Genomic DNA, 14468 nt, shown 5'->3' with positions numbered 1-14468 from the left:
ATACGTCTCTAAATAACCACTAATTTTTTTTTTTTTTTTTGCTTTTTGGGTCACACTCGGCGATGCACAGGGGTCACTCCTGGCTCATGCAATCAGGAATCACCCCTGGCGGTGCTCAGGGGACCATATGGGATGCTGGGATTCGAACCCGGGTCGGCCGCGTGCAAGGCAAACGCCCTACCCGCTGTGCTATTGCTCCAGCCCCTAAATAACCACTAATTTAAGGATACCATTCCTCTTGTACTCAAAACCCTTCGATCTGCTCCCAGTGTACTCAGAATAAATTTCAAGGTCATCACTGTATCCTACCTAGGTCCAAAGCTTTTTTCTATGTACAATAGAATCTAGCTCCTGAGCACTACCGGGCGAGGCCTAAAAGCAATACCCCAAAATGCCCCCAAAACAAAACAGAAACTCAGCTCAGACATGTGATCACTGCGTAATTAATTATTCTTTCTTTTGGGATTTCATGATGTTAACAAACATTAAAGATTATTATTGTTACATACAGCACACACACATAGACTTCACCATTCAGAAGTATATAATTTAGCAGTTTATCTAATTTCAGAACATCTCGAACCATCCCAATAAGAACGCAGTCATTCCCAACTTACTCCCTTTACCCTCTGGCACCCATTTCTTGACTTCCTGTCTCTATGGATTCACCTATTCATCCATGTAATGGAGCCATAGAACATCATTAGGCCTTTGCTTTCCTTCACTTGATAGAATGTTCTCAGGGCTCTTCCACGGTAGGTGAATGACTATTTGTTTTTGGATTTTGGATTTCAAAATGATCTCACTGTATGGATGCATGCACTGCTTTCTGCTTATTCATCAGTGAGTGGACAGAATGTTTCCATTTTTTGGCTATTATGGATAATGTTGTTGTTAATGTTCATGGGTAGATTTTATTTATTTGTTTATTTATTTATCCACCTATCTTTGCTTTTTGGGTCACACCTGGCAATGCAAAGGGGCTACTCCTGGCTCTGCACTCAGGAATTACTCCTGGCGGTGCTGGGGGCCATATGGGATGCTGGGAATCGAACCCTGGTTGGCCAAGTGCAAGGCATATGCCCTACTCACTTTGCTATCGCTCTAGCCACAAGATTTTATTAAAAAAAAAAAACAAAACCCGAAGCCTTAATTTATTCTCTGTATCAACATTCCCACTATTTTTCTCTCAAAAATGACTTTAAAAACTTTTGCAGGGCCAGGGATTAAACCCTGAACCTCACACATGCGAGCTAAGTGCTCTACCACCAAGCCACAGCCACACCTACAACAACATGTACAGGTTACTGTGTGAACGTATGTTTTTAATTCCTTGGGCATATACTTAGAAGTGGAAGTGAGATTTTTAACTTTTTGGCCACACCTGCCAATGTTCTGGGATATTCCTCATTTTGCACTCAGGAATCACTCCTGGAAGTGCTAGGGGGACCATATGTGATGCTGGGAACAGGACACAGGTTGGCCACATGTAAGCAAGTGCCTTACCCACTGTACTATCACTCTGGTCTCCAACTTTTTCTATGTTTAATATCTTGAAGAATTGCCAAATTGCTTTACAAAGTGGCTGCATAACTACATCATCATCCATGGTGGGAACAAATTAGGGCAGTCATATGTAGACAGAACATAAACAAGTACTTCTCCACTTTCTCTCAACAACAGTGATTTTCTGTAATTTTGTCTATAGCCATCCTAGTGGGTGTGAAGTGGCATCTCACTTACAGTTCTAATTAGCATTCAACATCCTAATGACTAAGGATGTGGAAAGTCTTACCAGTCATCTGCATGTCTACTTCTGAGGTCTAACCAAATCCTCTGCCAAATTTTATTTACTTTTGCTGTTGGGTCACTCCTGGGAGTGCTCAGGGCTTACTCTGTCTCTGTGCTCAGGGATCACTCCTGTCAGGGCTCAGGGGATGATGTAGGGTGCCAGCAATTGCCACGTGCAAGGCAAGTACCTTACATACTATACTCTGGCTCTGGCCCTTCTGCCAAACTTTATTATTTTATTTATTCTTTTTTTTTTTTTTTTGCTTTTTGGGTCACACCCAGCGATGCTCAGGGGTTACTCCTGGCTTCTGCACTCAGGAATTACTCCTGGCAGTGCTTGGGGGACCATATGGGATGCCAGGGATCGAACCCGGGTCGGCCGCGTGCAAGACAAACGCCCTACCCGCTGTGCTATCGCTCCGGCCCCATATTTTATTTATTCTTTTATTTTTTTCTTTTTGGGTCACACCTGGCGATGCACAGGGGTTACTCCTGGCTCTGCACTCAGGAATTACCCCTGGCAGTGCTCATATGGGATGCTGGGAATCGAATCTGGGTTGGCCATGTGCAAGGCAAATGCCCTACCCGCTGTGCTATCACTCCAGACCCTCTGCCAAATTTTAAATTGGGCTTTCTGTCTTTTTGTTTTTGAGTTTTGGGGCCTCACCAGAGGCACTCAGGAGGTTCAGAGTCCCACCAATGACTCTTGGTCAACTGGCCTGGTGGTTCAATGCAAGGGCTGGGGGATGCGACGCTGCTTGGACTCTGGTGCCAGGGATACCTTGGGAGTAATGGGGTGGGCGGGTGGTACAGGGCCATAACCAATGATGCGTGGGGATCACGTCGTGTTTGGGGCTGAACTGCTGCACTATCTCCTGGCCTCTTAGTATTTTGGTTTTTGAGCCACACCTGGCTGTGCTGAGGACTTACTCCTGGCTATGTGCTCAGGTATCACTCCCATGCACACAGGAACTATATGATGCAATCCTGCTCGGGGGACATCTGTGATGCCGGGGATCAAACCTGGGTCAGCTGCAAGCAAGGCAAGTGCCCTGATTGCTGTACTATCTCTTGGGTGCCGTGGCCCCTTTCTGGGTTTTAAGAGGAGTTCTTCATAGATTTTGGCTCTGGACCCTTATATTTTTAATTAAACAGCTTTTCTGTTAGTCAGTTGCTTTTACTTTCTGGATAATGTTTTCTGACAAATACAAGGCTTTAATATTAAGAAATCCCTTTTGCTTCTTCCGGATTGTTTATGCTTTTGGTGCCATACTTAAGACACACTTCCAAACGCAAGGTTATACAAATTTACACCCAAAATTTCTTCTAAGAGTTTTGAAACTATTAAAATTTGGTTCTTATATTTAAGTCTTTCATTCATTTGAGTTAAATTTGTGTGTGTTGTGTGTGTGCACGTGCATATGCAAATTTTGGGTCACACCCGGTGAAGCTCAGAGCTTACTCCTGGCTCTGCACTCAGGAATCACTCCTGCTGGTGCCTGAAGACTATATTGGGTGCAGGGGATTGAACTCTGGTTGGCTACATGCAAGACAAGCATACCTGCATACTATCTTTCCAGCTCTATTAAATTGCTTATTCCATTAAGTATCGTTCTGAATTAATTTTTCACAAGTGGCTGTCCACTTGTCCCAGCACTATTTGTTGAAAAATTATGTTTTCTCCAATGAGGTGTCCTGGGAACTTTATTGAGAATTGATGTTAGACATATAGGTTAATTTCTGGTGTCTGAATTCTATTCCTTAAGTTTACCTTTACATGGGTATCACACGATTCTTCTAAGAAATTTTTTCAATGTACATTGGTACTTGTTGTAATATAGTACAGCTCCTGCTCAAGGCCCAGCTGAAACCACCATCCTATCAAGTGACACTTCTCTCTGTGCTGCTTCTTTCTGTATTTCCTATTATTAACCACTCCCTTTTGTTCTCTTCCTGCAAAGTTCTTTATTCTCACCACTTCCTTCTACTCTTATTTTAGCACCCACCCCTTTTAGCAGGGCTTTTTCTTTGGAGTGGGGTGCATACCCAGTATTGCTTTGGGGCTACTCCCAGCTCAGTGCTTGAGGTCACTTCCAGCATACCAGGCCTATAGCCCCTTATCTCTGATGCAAAGAAAAATTTTATTGGCAGTACCAGAATTAAACCCAAGAATTCACATAAGTAGGGCAGTACTCTACCCCTGAGCCATATTCCCAGCTCCCAAATAGACTTTAATTATGATGAAAAAAAAGAATTATCTATTTTTTCTCATCTCTGTATAGCACAGGAGCGAAAACAATGCTTTATGTACAGTCTCATTTATAGATATTTGCTGTATTGAGATGCAGGGGTGAGTTATTCACTGCAAGTCATAGCTATTTGCCAACTCTCCTTCAGAGAAGTCAATCTGACCTTTTCTAGGCACATCATTCCCTGGGTCTTGAACTCTCTTTGTCACCTGTCTGCCAACAATGCCATGACTCTATCAGCTGGTGTGGCACTCACCCTGTTCCCTTGCTGTTTTGTGCTATACCCATCCTTTCTGAGAAATCTCCCAAATCAATTTCAGCCAACTCTGATTTTCCTCAGTTCTAATGTTCCTTCTTTTGGTTTGCTTTTTCCTTTTTTTGGGTTTGTTTTTGGGCCACACCCGACTGTGCCAGGGCTTACTCCAGGCTCTGGGCTCAGGGATCACTTCTGGCGGGGCTCAGGGGACCATATGGACCATATGGGGATCAAACCCAGGTCATCTTTGCACAAGGCAAATCTTTCTCCTATCTGCTGTACTATCACTCTGATCCCCAATGCGCCTTCATTTTATTGTTTCATCACCTGTCTGTATATTCTTTTGTTTTTGGGTGACACCCAGTGATGCTCAGAGGTAATTAGTCCTGGTTCTGCACTCAGAAATCATTCCTGGCAGGGCTTGGGGAACCATATGGGATTGAACCCAGGTTGGCTGTATGAAGGGCAACTGCTCTACCTGCTGTACTGTTTTTCCAGTTCTATCATGATTTGTCTATATTTTGATAAAATCCTAATCTGTCATCCAGGAGTTTCATTACTTTATTCACATCATAGGTCAAATTCTACTTTATCAAATTCCAGTGAACTATGACCATTCTTTCATGATTTGCAAGTTTTCTCCTTCAGTATTTTACTGATGAGACCTGGACGGTGGATAAGCTGTGCGCTTTGGCAGACCGCACTGATAAAGTCCTGATTTCATTAAGACACTGGTGCACTGACATCAGCAGTGACTTACCTGCAACTCCTTTTCCTCCTGCCTCAGCATCTTCCTAAGAATCTGTGTAGCATGTTTCTGAACTTCAGGATCCTAAGAATGAAAAATGCGACATCAATGAGGTTTGGGGGCCAGCTTAAGGGAATTTTCCTCTCCTAGCTAATGCTTGGGCAAGACCAGCTGTCCGATAAGAGTCAGGATCCTAAGCAGGTTTTTTGTAACTCTTAGCACCTCACCAGGATTCAGAAAACATAAAATCTTACTTGGTTTTTCTCCCGAACTTCCTAGTAGCCTGCGATTATCAAATTGCTCTTTAAAGTCTCCCTGGATTTGCTGGCTCAAACTTTCCAAGGAAAAACCCCGTGCTTGCTCCCTATCTGCAGTGTCTCCCTTGGAACCTGGAAATCACACAAGTTTCCCCTGACCCAACTTCTCTCCCTGTTCTTACCTTTCCTGCCTGGCCCCTTAGAAACCAGAACTCCCCTGGAGCATTTTGCTCCTTCAAGCAGCCTTCCTCCCTCCCCAGAAAGGCTCCCCCACTCCACCTTGTTACTCTGTACCTGTGTGACACCAACTGGCAAGATTGAACATGCCTCAGCACATGCCTGGAGGCATGCTTGACTTCTCCAGACACAGGGAACTGGGGAGCTCCCGTCATTCAGAGAACACAGGTCTTCGGCTGGGGCCAAACCCACACACACGCTTGCCTTTATGCGAAGGAAACCGAGGCACTGACCAACCCTTTAACGCAGACCTTATTCCGCTCCACCCTGATGGTCTTCATGAATCTTCTGGCTGATCTCGGCTCATCTGCTCCTCTTACAGATGGCACTTACTGCCTGGCCCCTGACAGACTGCAACTCCCCTTATACGTTTTGTTGAAGGATCAAGCAGTCTTTCTCTCCAGAAAGACTCCCCACACTTACTGGCACCTGCTTCCTTTCCTAACTAGGACACAGAGGGACAACAGTGAGGAGAGCTGTCAGGAAGACGGTTACCTGTAGTGGTTTGGGTCCTGTGATGCGTTGTGGAGGTGGCAGAGGTGGAGGTGGTGGCGGCGGTGGTATTACGGGGGTGACTCGGGGCGCTCCTGTGGGGGCTGGGTCTTGCTGGAGCCCAGAGACTCCGACAGATGCTGGTGATGAGCCCAGGAGGGTCAGGGCAACATAGGCCCCCGCTGGAGAGCAAGACACGAAGATGCTCACTCAAGTGGTATGTTCTGGACAGCCAACATTAAAGTGACAAAAAAGGGGGTTCTGGGGCTGGCGACTAAGGTAAGGTGCTGGCCTTGCCTGTGCTGATCCTCATTTGATACCAGGTACCTCATGGGGTCCCCCGAGCATTGCCAGGATTCCCAAACACAGAGCAAGGAGCAAGCCCAAATATAAAGAAAGAAAATTCACAAACAACAAAGAGGATATTCTCCCTGCTTTTTTTTGATGCTACTGTTTTCACTTTAGCCACACCTGGTGATGCTCAGGGGTTACTCCTGGCTCTATACTCAAAAATTACTCCTAGAAGTTGGCTGCAAACCCAGTTGATCCTATCCAGGTGATTCTAGCACCCTACCGGCTGTAGTATGGCTTTGAGTATTCCTTCTCCTTTCTTTCAATTCATAATTCTGTTTTTTTTTTTTGGGGGGGGGTCTGTTTCTGGGTTATACCTGGTGGTGCTCAGGGCTTATTCCTGGCTCAGTGCTCAGGAATCACTCCTGTCAAGAGTTCAGGAGACCATATATAGTGTGAGAATTGAACCTGGTTCAGCTATATGCAAGGGAAGTGCCCAACCCGCTGTATAATCTCCTGACCCCTCACTTCTAGTGTCGCCTTCTCATTCTCTAACTCTTTTTTTTTTTGCTTTTTGGGTCACACCTGGTGATGCTCTGGGGTTACTCCTGCTCTGCACTCAGGAATTACTCCTGGCGGTGCTCAGGGGACCATATGGGATGCTAGGAATAGAACCTGGGTCGGCCGCATGCAAGGCAAATGTCCTACCCGCTATGCTATCGCTCTGGCCCCACATTCTCTTAACTTTTACCCTCCTAATCTGCACCATCTCAAATACTCCTTCTTTCCCATTTTGTCATGCTGAGACTACAACCTAAACTCTACCCATAAAATGGGTAGCGCTGGTATAGGGCTGCCCCGCAAACTCTGCTTTCTCCTTCCTACTGCTAAATTAACAAGTCACTATAAAAGCCGCCTGTCCGAGGCTGCCCGCCTGATACAGAGCAGGCACTCAAATCCCAGTCTTCCACTTTCCCCAAACTTTTAATACCCTAAATACTTTTTTTTTTTTTTTTTGGAGAAGGCACACTCTGCAGTGCTACGGGACATGCAGTGCAGGTGATCTTCCAATGCAGGGCAATTGCCTTATCACTGCGCCCCACCCTTTAACTCTTTCCACAACATATGCTCATACAAACTACCTGGCATGACTCAATTGGATCTTCCTGGCTGCAAACAGAATGGTTCGGTTTGGTTTTCCCTCCAAACCAGTGACAAGTGAGAAAGAATGTCCGTGAACAGGAGAGAAAGAGTGAAGGACACGCTAGAGGGAACTGGGCCCGAGAGGATATGGTCTACATGAGAGTGGCAAAAAGAGAGGATAAGGAGAGACCAACAGTGCCTCCATCTAAATGAGAGTAGGTAGCTGTGGGCCGTCGAAGCACATCACTCTGTGCTATGATGACGGGGAGACTTCAGCGGTGCCTCCCACATTTACAAAGACTCGTGGCACATGAGCCTGTCCTTGGTGTCTGTCCTCTCCTCCCAACTCATCTGCTCCCTTCCTTTCTTTGCTGTCAGCTCTCTCCAACTCACATTTGATAAGCTTCACCACCTCCAGGTGTGAGCTATTGGTCACCATGGTGCCGTTCACCTGTTGGGGGAACACATGATATTAAACCACAGTGATGGGAATCCCACAACTTCAAAGTGCTGCCCAACTGACCCGGACTCTGTACTGCGGAAGAAAAGCGCCGAATGAACAGGGCAGAGGTTACCTTGAGGTTACCCTGGCTGGACCTCAAGCCACTGAGGATCCCTCTGAGAAATAAGAGGTCTTGGGGTCTAGTCACGGCTTCTGTACTTTGTTCACGTCATCAAGTGACAACACCTGTTCTAAAAGCTGGGCTACTTTAGAATCAGGAAGGGCCCAGCAGCTCAGCCCCCAATCTCTGAGGAGACACTGCATTCTGTCACTCCCACGGTCACCACCCCGAGAGCAGCAGCTGGCTGATGGCTGGTACAACAGAAAAGCATGCAGGATGGACCAAGGCCAAAGCAGGTGGGTGGACCCTGCCCCCACTCACTCACCTTAATGATCCGGTCACCCTCTTTGACACCGGCTTTCATGGCTGCACCACCTACAAGGAGAAGGTCTGGTCAGCAGAGCCCAGTGACCCTCCGGGGTTAATCGTGTCTATTCCAATGTCCTGTTAGAGCTCGTTGGGTGGACATCCTATTCTGCTAGCAACATAAGTATTTTTAGCATAGTGTGTACTATGTAAGGCCCCATCTCTTTCTCCTTCCTTTACCTGGCCCAGACATTATTCCAATATCAGTAAACAAGGCGGGAAAGGCAGGGTTCTAGTTCCAGGAGGGAGTATACACTTTATCTGAACATGTTTGGGTGTGTTTCAAGGTCAGTTATTTCTTATCTAGTGGGAAAAGGGAGTTTACTGTATTAAATATAATTGTTAACAGTAAAAAAAGAATCGGGAGAAAGGGCTTAAAACAAGTTTTCACACTGAGGTTCAAGTGCCCTAAGAGGTTCACTAAGATATTCTTGGGGGTTCATATCATTAAAGAGACCAATTTTTATTTTCTGTTAAGAGATCTGTTTTAGACTGGGGATAACTCAGTGGCAGAGCACATGTACTGCATGTGGCAGGATTCAATCCCTAGCACCAAAACAGAACAAACCCAGAAGATTGTTTTAACTATTTATAACTCTCCCCTTAAAAAGGACCAGAGTAAAATCTGTTTTGACTGACAAGAGAGTCTCAGCAAATGTTCAGCTTTTCCAGATTCTCTCTCAATCAGAGACTTTTAAATTACTTAGGGACCAGTTCAATTTAACCCAAGATGCAGGGCCAGAGAGACCATATGGAGATTAAGGTGTGGTATTGCATGTGGCTGACCCTGGTTCCACCAATACCATGTATGGTCCTCTAAGCACAGCCAGGGGTCACTTCTGAGCAGTGTCAGGATTACCTCCAGAGCACTGCTGGGTGTGGGCAATTCTCCCTCACCTCCAAACTTACATAAAGAACCAACTCAGGATGCAAAAGAAACAGGATATGTAACACTGGGTTGGAGGAAGTCAGCACTTGCCTTGCATATATAAGACCTGAGGTTTGACACCCCCTTTGTTTGTGGGGGTGTAAGACAAACAAAAACAAAATCCCACTCCAGCTGTGTAGGTTGATGAGAACAGTAATTTTCTTGTGTGTAAGTTTGCCAGTATTATTTATTTATTTATTTATTTGTTTGTTTTTTTTGTTCTTTTTATTTATTTTTTTGCTTTTTGGGTCACACCCAGCAATGCACAGGGGTCACTCCTGGCTCATGAACTCAGGAATCACCCCTGGCCGTGCTCAGGGGACCATAATGGGATGTTGGGATTTAAACCCGGGTCGGCCGCGTGCAAGGCAAACGCCCTACCCGCTGTGCTATCACTCCCGCCCAGTTTGCCAATATTATTGTTAAATATGCAAGTTGCATTCACCTGGGCAAAACAAAATGCCCATAAAAGTACACTTATAAGAATTTTCCTTTTGCTTTTTGCGTCACATCTGGCGATGCACAACGGTCATTCCTGGCTCTGCACTCAGGAATTACCCCTGGCGGTGCTCAGGGGACCATATGGGATGCTGGGAATCGAACCCAGGTCGGCTGTGTGCAAGGCAAATGCCCTACCTGCTGTGCTATTGCTCCAGCCCAAATTTTCCTTTTTCTTATCGAAGACCAGTCCCCACGATGAGGATTGCATAGGGGCCACAGAGCCATCCCTGGCTGTGCTGGAGAACAAATTCAGAGCCCTTCACAAGCTGGTCATGTGCCCAGCCACTTGATCTATTACCTCAACCTTTAGAACTTTTCTTTTCTTTCTTTTTTAAAAAATTTTTGGATCGCACCCAGCGATGCACAGGGGTTACTCCTGGCTCTGCACTCAGGAATCACTCCTGGTGGTGCTTCAGGAACCATATGAGATGCTGGAAATTGAACCCGGGTTGGCCATGTGCAAAGCAAATGCCCTACCTACTGTGCTATCGCTCCAGCCCCAGGAGTTTCTGTCTTGAAAAAGAAAAATTAGATGGATTGGAGGAATAGTACAGTGGGTAGGGCGTTTGCCTTGCCCTACTGGCTGACCTGGGTTCGATTCCTGGCATCCCATATAGTCCCCCAAACACTGCCAGGAGTAATTCCTGAGTGAAGAGCCAGGAGTAACCCCTGAGCACTGCTGGTGTGACCCAAAAAGAAAAGAAAAAGAAAGAAAGAAAGAAAGAAAGAAAGAAAGAAAGAAAGAAAGAAAGAAAGAAAGAAAGAAAGAAAGAAAGAAAAATTAGGGCCAGAGCAATAGTACAGTGGGTTGGGGCTTGCCTTGCATGCGGCTGACAGGGTTTCGATCCCCGGCATCCTATATGGTCCCCTGGGTGCAGAGCCAGAGCCAGGAATAAGGCCTGAGGATCACCAGTTATAACCCCCAAAGTAAAACAAATAAAAAAAATTAAAGGACATGAGCGATAATACAGTGTGAGTAGGTGCTTGCCTTATATGGGTTCCATCCCCAACATCGCATATGGTACCCTGAGCCTGCCAGGAACAATTTCTGAGTGCAGAGCCTGAGCACTGTTGGGTGTGGCCTGTAAAATCAAGCCAAACCAAAACACCCCTCCCCCGAAAGAAAACAAAACCAAAAAACCACAAAGAGAAACTATAGGAATGACTACATCTCAGTATGATTTTTTTTTTTTTGCTTTTTGGTCACACCAGGCGAGGCTCAGGGGTTACTTCTGGCTCTGCAATCAGAAATCACTCCTGGCAGTGCTTGGGGAACCATATGGGATGCTCAGGATCTAACCCAGCTGGGTGTGTGCAAGGCAAATGCCCTACCTGCTGTACTATTGCTCTGGCCCCATCAGTGTGATTTTCTAACACTGGGACTGAAACACACTAGTTAAAAAGAAGTACTTGCAAATAGTTTGGAATCCTCTTACACTACCAGAAATCAAATGTGGAGGGAAAGAACTTTATCTGAAAGTATAAAATATATGTGCTGAATTAAAAACATTAAGAACTAAATTCTTCAATTAGGGGAGAAGTTCTCAGGCTCTAGTGAGGAGAAAAGGCCAGGGGAATATGGTAAGAAGTATATTGTTGGGCCCTCTTGCCGGAAACTGCCTCGACATTTCTTGGGGTGGGCCTGGGAATGGGGGTTCCCATCAATCTAGTAACAGGAGGTTCTCATGGAGGCAGAACATGGGCTACCCTGTGAGAATCAGAGAAACTTCACATCCGGAAAGGCCAGCAACATCTGCTTTGCCGTGATGTCAGTGCCAATCCAAACCAAGTCCCTTCCTCTTGCCTCCCCAAACGCAGGGCACGCAAACAAGGCCACCAAAGTCCCAATCTGACCACAGACTTCCCTTTTGCACTTTCTTCCCTGGGCCGAGGTGCTGACCTCAGCCCCACTGGGGGAACCCTGGAGTGTAGCACTGAGGCACCGCTGGAGCAGAATGCACTCCCCCCGCCCCGCTCTGTCTCACCCTGGTCCGGGAGCCTTGAGAACGTGAGTGTGGCACTGCATGAATGAGCATGAAACAACAACCTACTTCCTGTGACCTCCCTTGATTCCCTTTCAAGCCAGCCGTGTGGTACTTCACGTGCCCAGGCCCAATCCACTTGCTCTGCTGCAGGCCACTTCCTTCTTTGATACTGATCCGGACTGTGCCCGCTCCTTCTCTGTCTTGAATATCTTCTTAGCTCGGATCACTCAACAACAACCATTCTGCAACCTGGCATGTGACTGTGCCTTGAAATGTAAACAGCTCTGGCATACGTTACCTTTCACTTGCTTCGATGCCTACCTTCTCCACACTCCCTTCCTGTAAATTTCCATTCTTCCTCTCTGTTCTCCACTGCAATTTCGTGTTCCACACTACTCCTGAAATTCCATTTCTCCTAAGAAAAACTTCCATGCTGACCTCGAGGGAAATTGACTAGGCCTTGGCTGACAAACTACCCATGCACAGATTTCCAAACAGCATCGCATCCCATGTCCGACTATGATCCTTTCTCCTTTCGTAGTGCCAATTGTCTCTGCAAATGAGGCATTACTTGGTGAGTGTATCAGCTGCTGCACACTAGGACCATCTGTGTGATGAGCAAAGGGAAATAAGCAGGAAGCATGTTTTTGATTCCTTCACCACTCTTCTGACTGGCCGGAGGGGCTGGCATTGGCTTCCAGGCTTGGGAGTCTTCCTGCTGTATTTCTACCTCCCAACAGGGGTGCAGACATCACGTGGGATCCCTAGACATTCTGCACCATGGCTGAGCAGGCAGGGACTCAGACGCTCTGGGGAACTCGCATGTTCCCCAGGATGTCTAAAAATAAATGCACATTCTTCAAGCTGCATGTTGCTGCGTGCTGTGGTGGCGGGAGGGACGGTACACTCACCTGGCCGCACAGACTGCACCAGAACGATGCGGTCTCCACAGACTGTGAAGCCAAAGCCATGCTGGTCTTTCTGGATGATGACACAGCGTTGAACAAGACCTAGGGAGAGGCAAGAGAGAGAAGGAAAGGCAGGTGGGTACTGATGCTGAACTGCCACTGTCCACAAACCAGGAGCAACCTGTGAGAGCCCAGGGTTTCTTCCTCCAGGAAGCCCTTGAGGATTAACCACATCTCCAAATTTATCCTGTCCATACACACTGTTAACAGTGACAAACCTCTCACAGCCACCCACAAAGCATACCTTGTTTCACAGAAGAAATTACCCTTCTCTAAGTAATGAACCTTGTATGGGTCTGAGTCTTTAGGCTGTGGCATATAAGTGTGACCAGAGAAGGGGCAGGGCAAAGTTCAAGGCATCTCCCCCAAGACTAAAAATGACAGAGAGGCAGCCCTGGACCGTGCCTATGTGACTGCAAGTTTTTCTGTTTATCTGTGTCCAATGACTGACAGGTGAGACATGGATAGCTGGCTCTCTGGAGAGCTGAATAACTCACTCAGAGACACCTGGGACTGGCCCCTTGTCCAATCAAGTGAAATATGAATGGCAAGAAAAAACCCTTTTTTTTCACATGCACCGCCAAACACAGTATGTTAAAAAGGAGAGACAGAGAGACAGAGACAGAGAGACACATACACTACAATTCCCAGCGTCTCCTGTCTGAAGGGTATAATGACAACATGTACGCCGGGTGCTTGCTTTAAGAGAGAAACCATGATCTCCTGAGTGAAAACCCACTGGTTTCCAGTCCTAACTCTGCCCCCTATATGCTCAGGCATCTGGCCAGGTTTCTGACCCCTTCAGTGCCTGCGCTTCCCCAGTGGTAACATGGAGGCAAGTGCTTGCTTTCTCCAGCTGATTTGAGGACCACACAGGCAACTGGGTAAGACACACAACAGCACGACTCACACAGTGCACACATTTGATTAAAGGCTGACTGGCACCTACAGCAGAGTGTCTGGTGTGTGCACTGTCTGCAGGTGAAGGGCCCAGAAGGTTACCTGCTGCCTCAGAGATGTCAGAGGGCTGGCGCTGGTGGGAAGGGGACTTGCGTTCAGGTGCCGAGTCTCCCAACGACAGGCTACTTAACCTGCAGGAGGAAGAAAAAGCACAAGGGTGAGTTGGGCAGGGGGCTGGGAGTAGCCATGGTGTCAAAGGAAGCTCTGTCTACGGGGTCCCTGGGTCTTGGGTAACACGTGAGATCCACCCTCTTGCTCTGTAACCTGCTCAGCCTGACAGGTGACTTCACCACATCTACACTGCTACCACCACCACCTATCTGAAATCCTAGGCTGGCCGGGCAACCGTGAGCTCGGTAATGGCCAGCGAGGCGTGAGAGAAACAGCCCTTCCTGGAGACAGGAGACAAAGAGATACTAGCAAGAACAGGATGGCACAGACACACATGCTTGTTGGGTCTTACCAGGCTGCAATGGGGCTGATGGAACAGAACGGAGCAGCAGAGAGAATGAATGCAAGAAAAAGACAGGGAGAAAACAAATAGCCAGTTAGTTTGAGGCAGAGGTTTGGAAAGGAAGGGGAGACGGGAGGACGCGAACACAGTGAGTCAAAAACACAGGCCTGCGTGGACAGAGCAGAGATGTGGTGACCGCAACAGCCAATCCCCTCACATCAGCACCATCTCTTTGCTCCCCTCCAGAGGCCACTGGGCTTCTGCTACCAGTCTGTTGGG

General features: G+C 47.0%; 1 protein-coding gene across 5 annotated transcripts in view; it reads right to left on the bottom strand.

Moving 5' to 3' along the window:
- The window catches only part of ARHGEF11 (Rho guanine nucleotide exchange factor 11), a 113457-nt gene that overhangs the window by 34956 nt on the left and 64033 nt on the right, over nucleotides 1-14468 (bottom strand). For 3 of the 5 annotated variants that reach the window (XM_055137681.1, XM_055137682.1, XM_055137685.1), the window contains exons 3-9: nucleotides 14199-14213; nucleotides 13778-13866; nucleotides 12719-12817; nucleotides 8353-8402; nucleotides 7858-7915; nucleotides 6034-6212; nucleotides 5057-5128 (exon numbers count right to left, since the gene is read on the bottom strand). In XM_055137681.1, coding sequence (XP_054993656.1) covers nucleotides 5057-5128; nucleotides 6034-6212; nucleotides 7858-7915; nucleotides 8353-8402; nucleotides 12719-12817; nucleotides 13778-13866; nucleotides 14199-14213 — 562 coding nt within the window. The remainder of the gene's footprint in view (nucleotides 1-5056; nucleotides 5129-6033; nucleotides 6213-7857; nucleotides 7916-8352; nucleotides 8403-12718; nucleotides 12818-13777; nucleotides 13867-14198; nucleotides 14214-14468) is intronic. The other 2 variants (XM_055137683.1, XM_055137684.1) reach the window with 1 other exon arrangement.

Source organism: Sorex araneus, chromosome 5 (assembly GCF_027595985.1).
Source record: "Sorex araneus isolate mSorAra2 chromosome 5, mSorAra2.pri, whole genome shotgun sequence".
Taxonomy (NCBI): Eukaryota; Metazoa; Chordata; class Mammalia; order Eulipotyphla; family Soricidae; genus Sorex; species Sorex araneus.
Note: the sequence above shows the minus strand (reverse complement) of the source record. Positions and strands in the feature narration are given on the sequence as shown.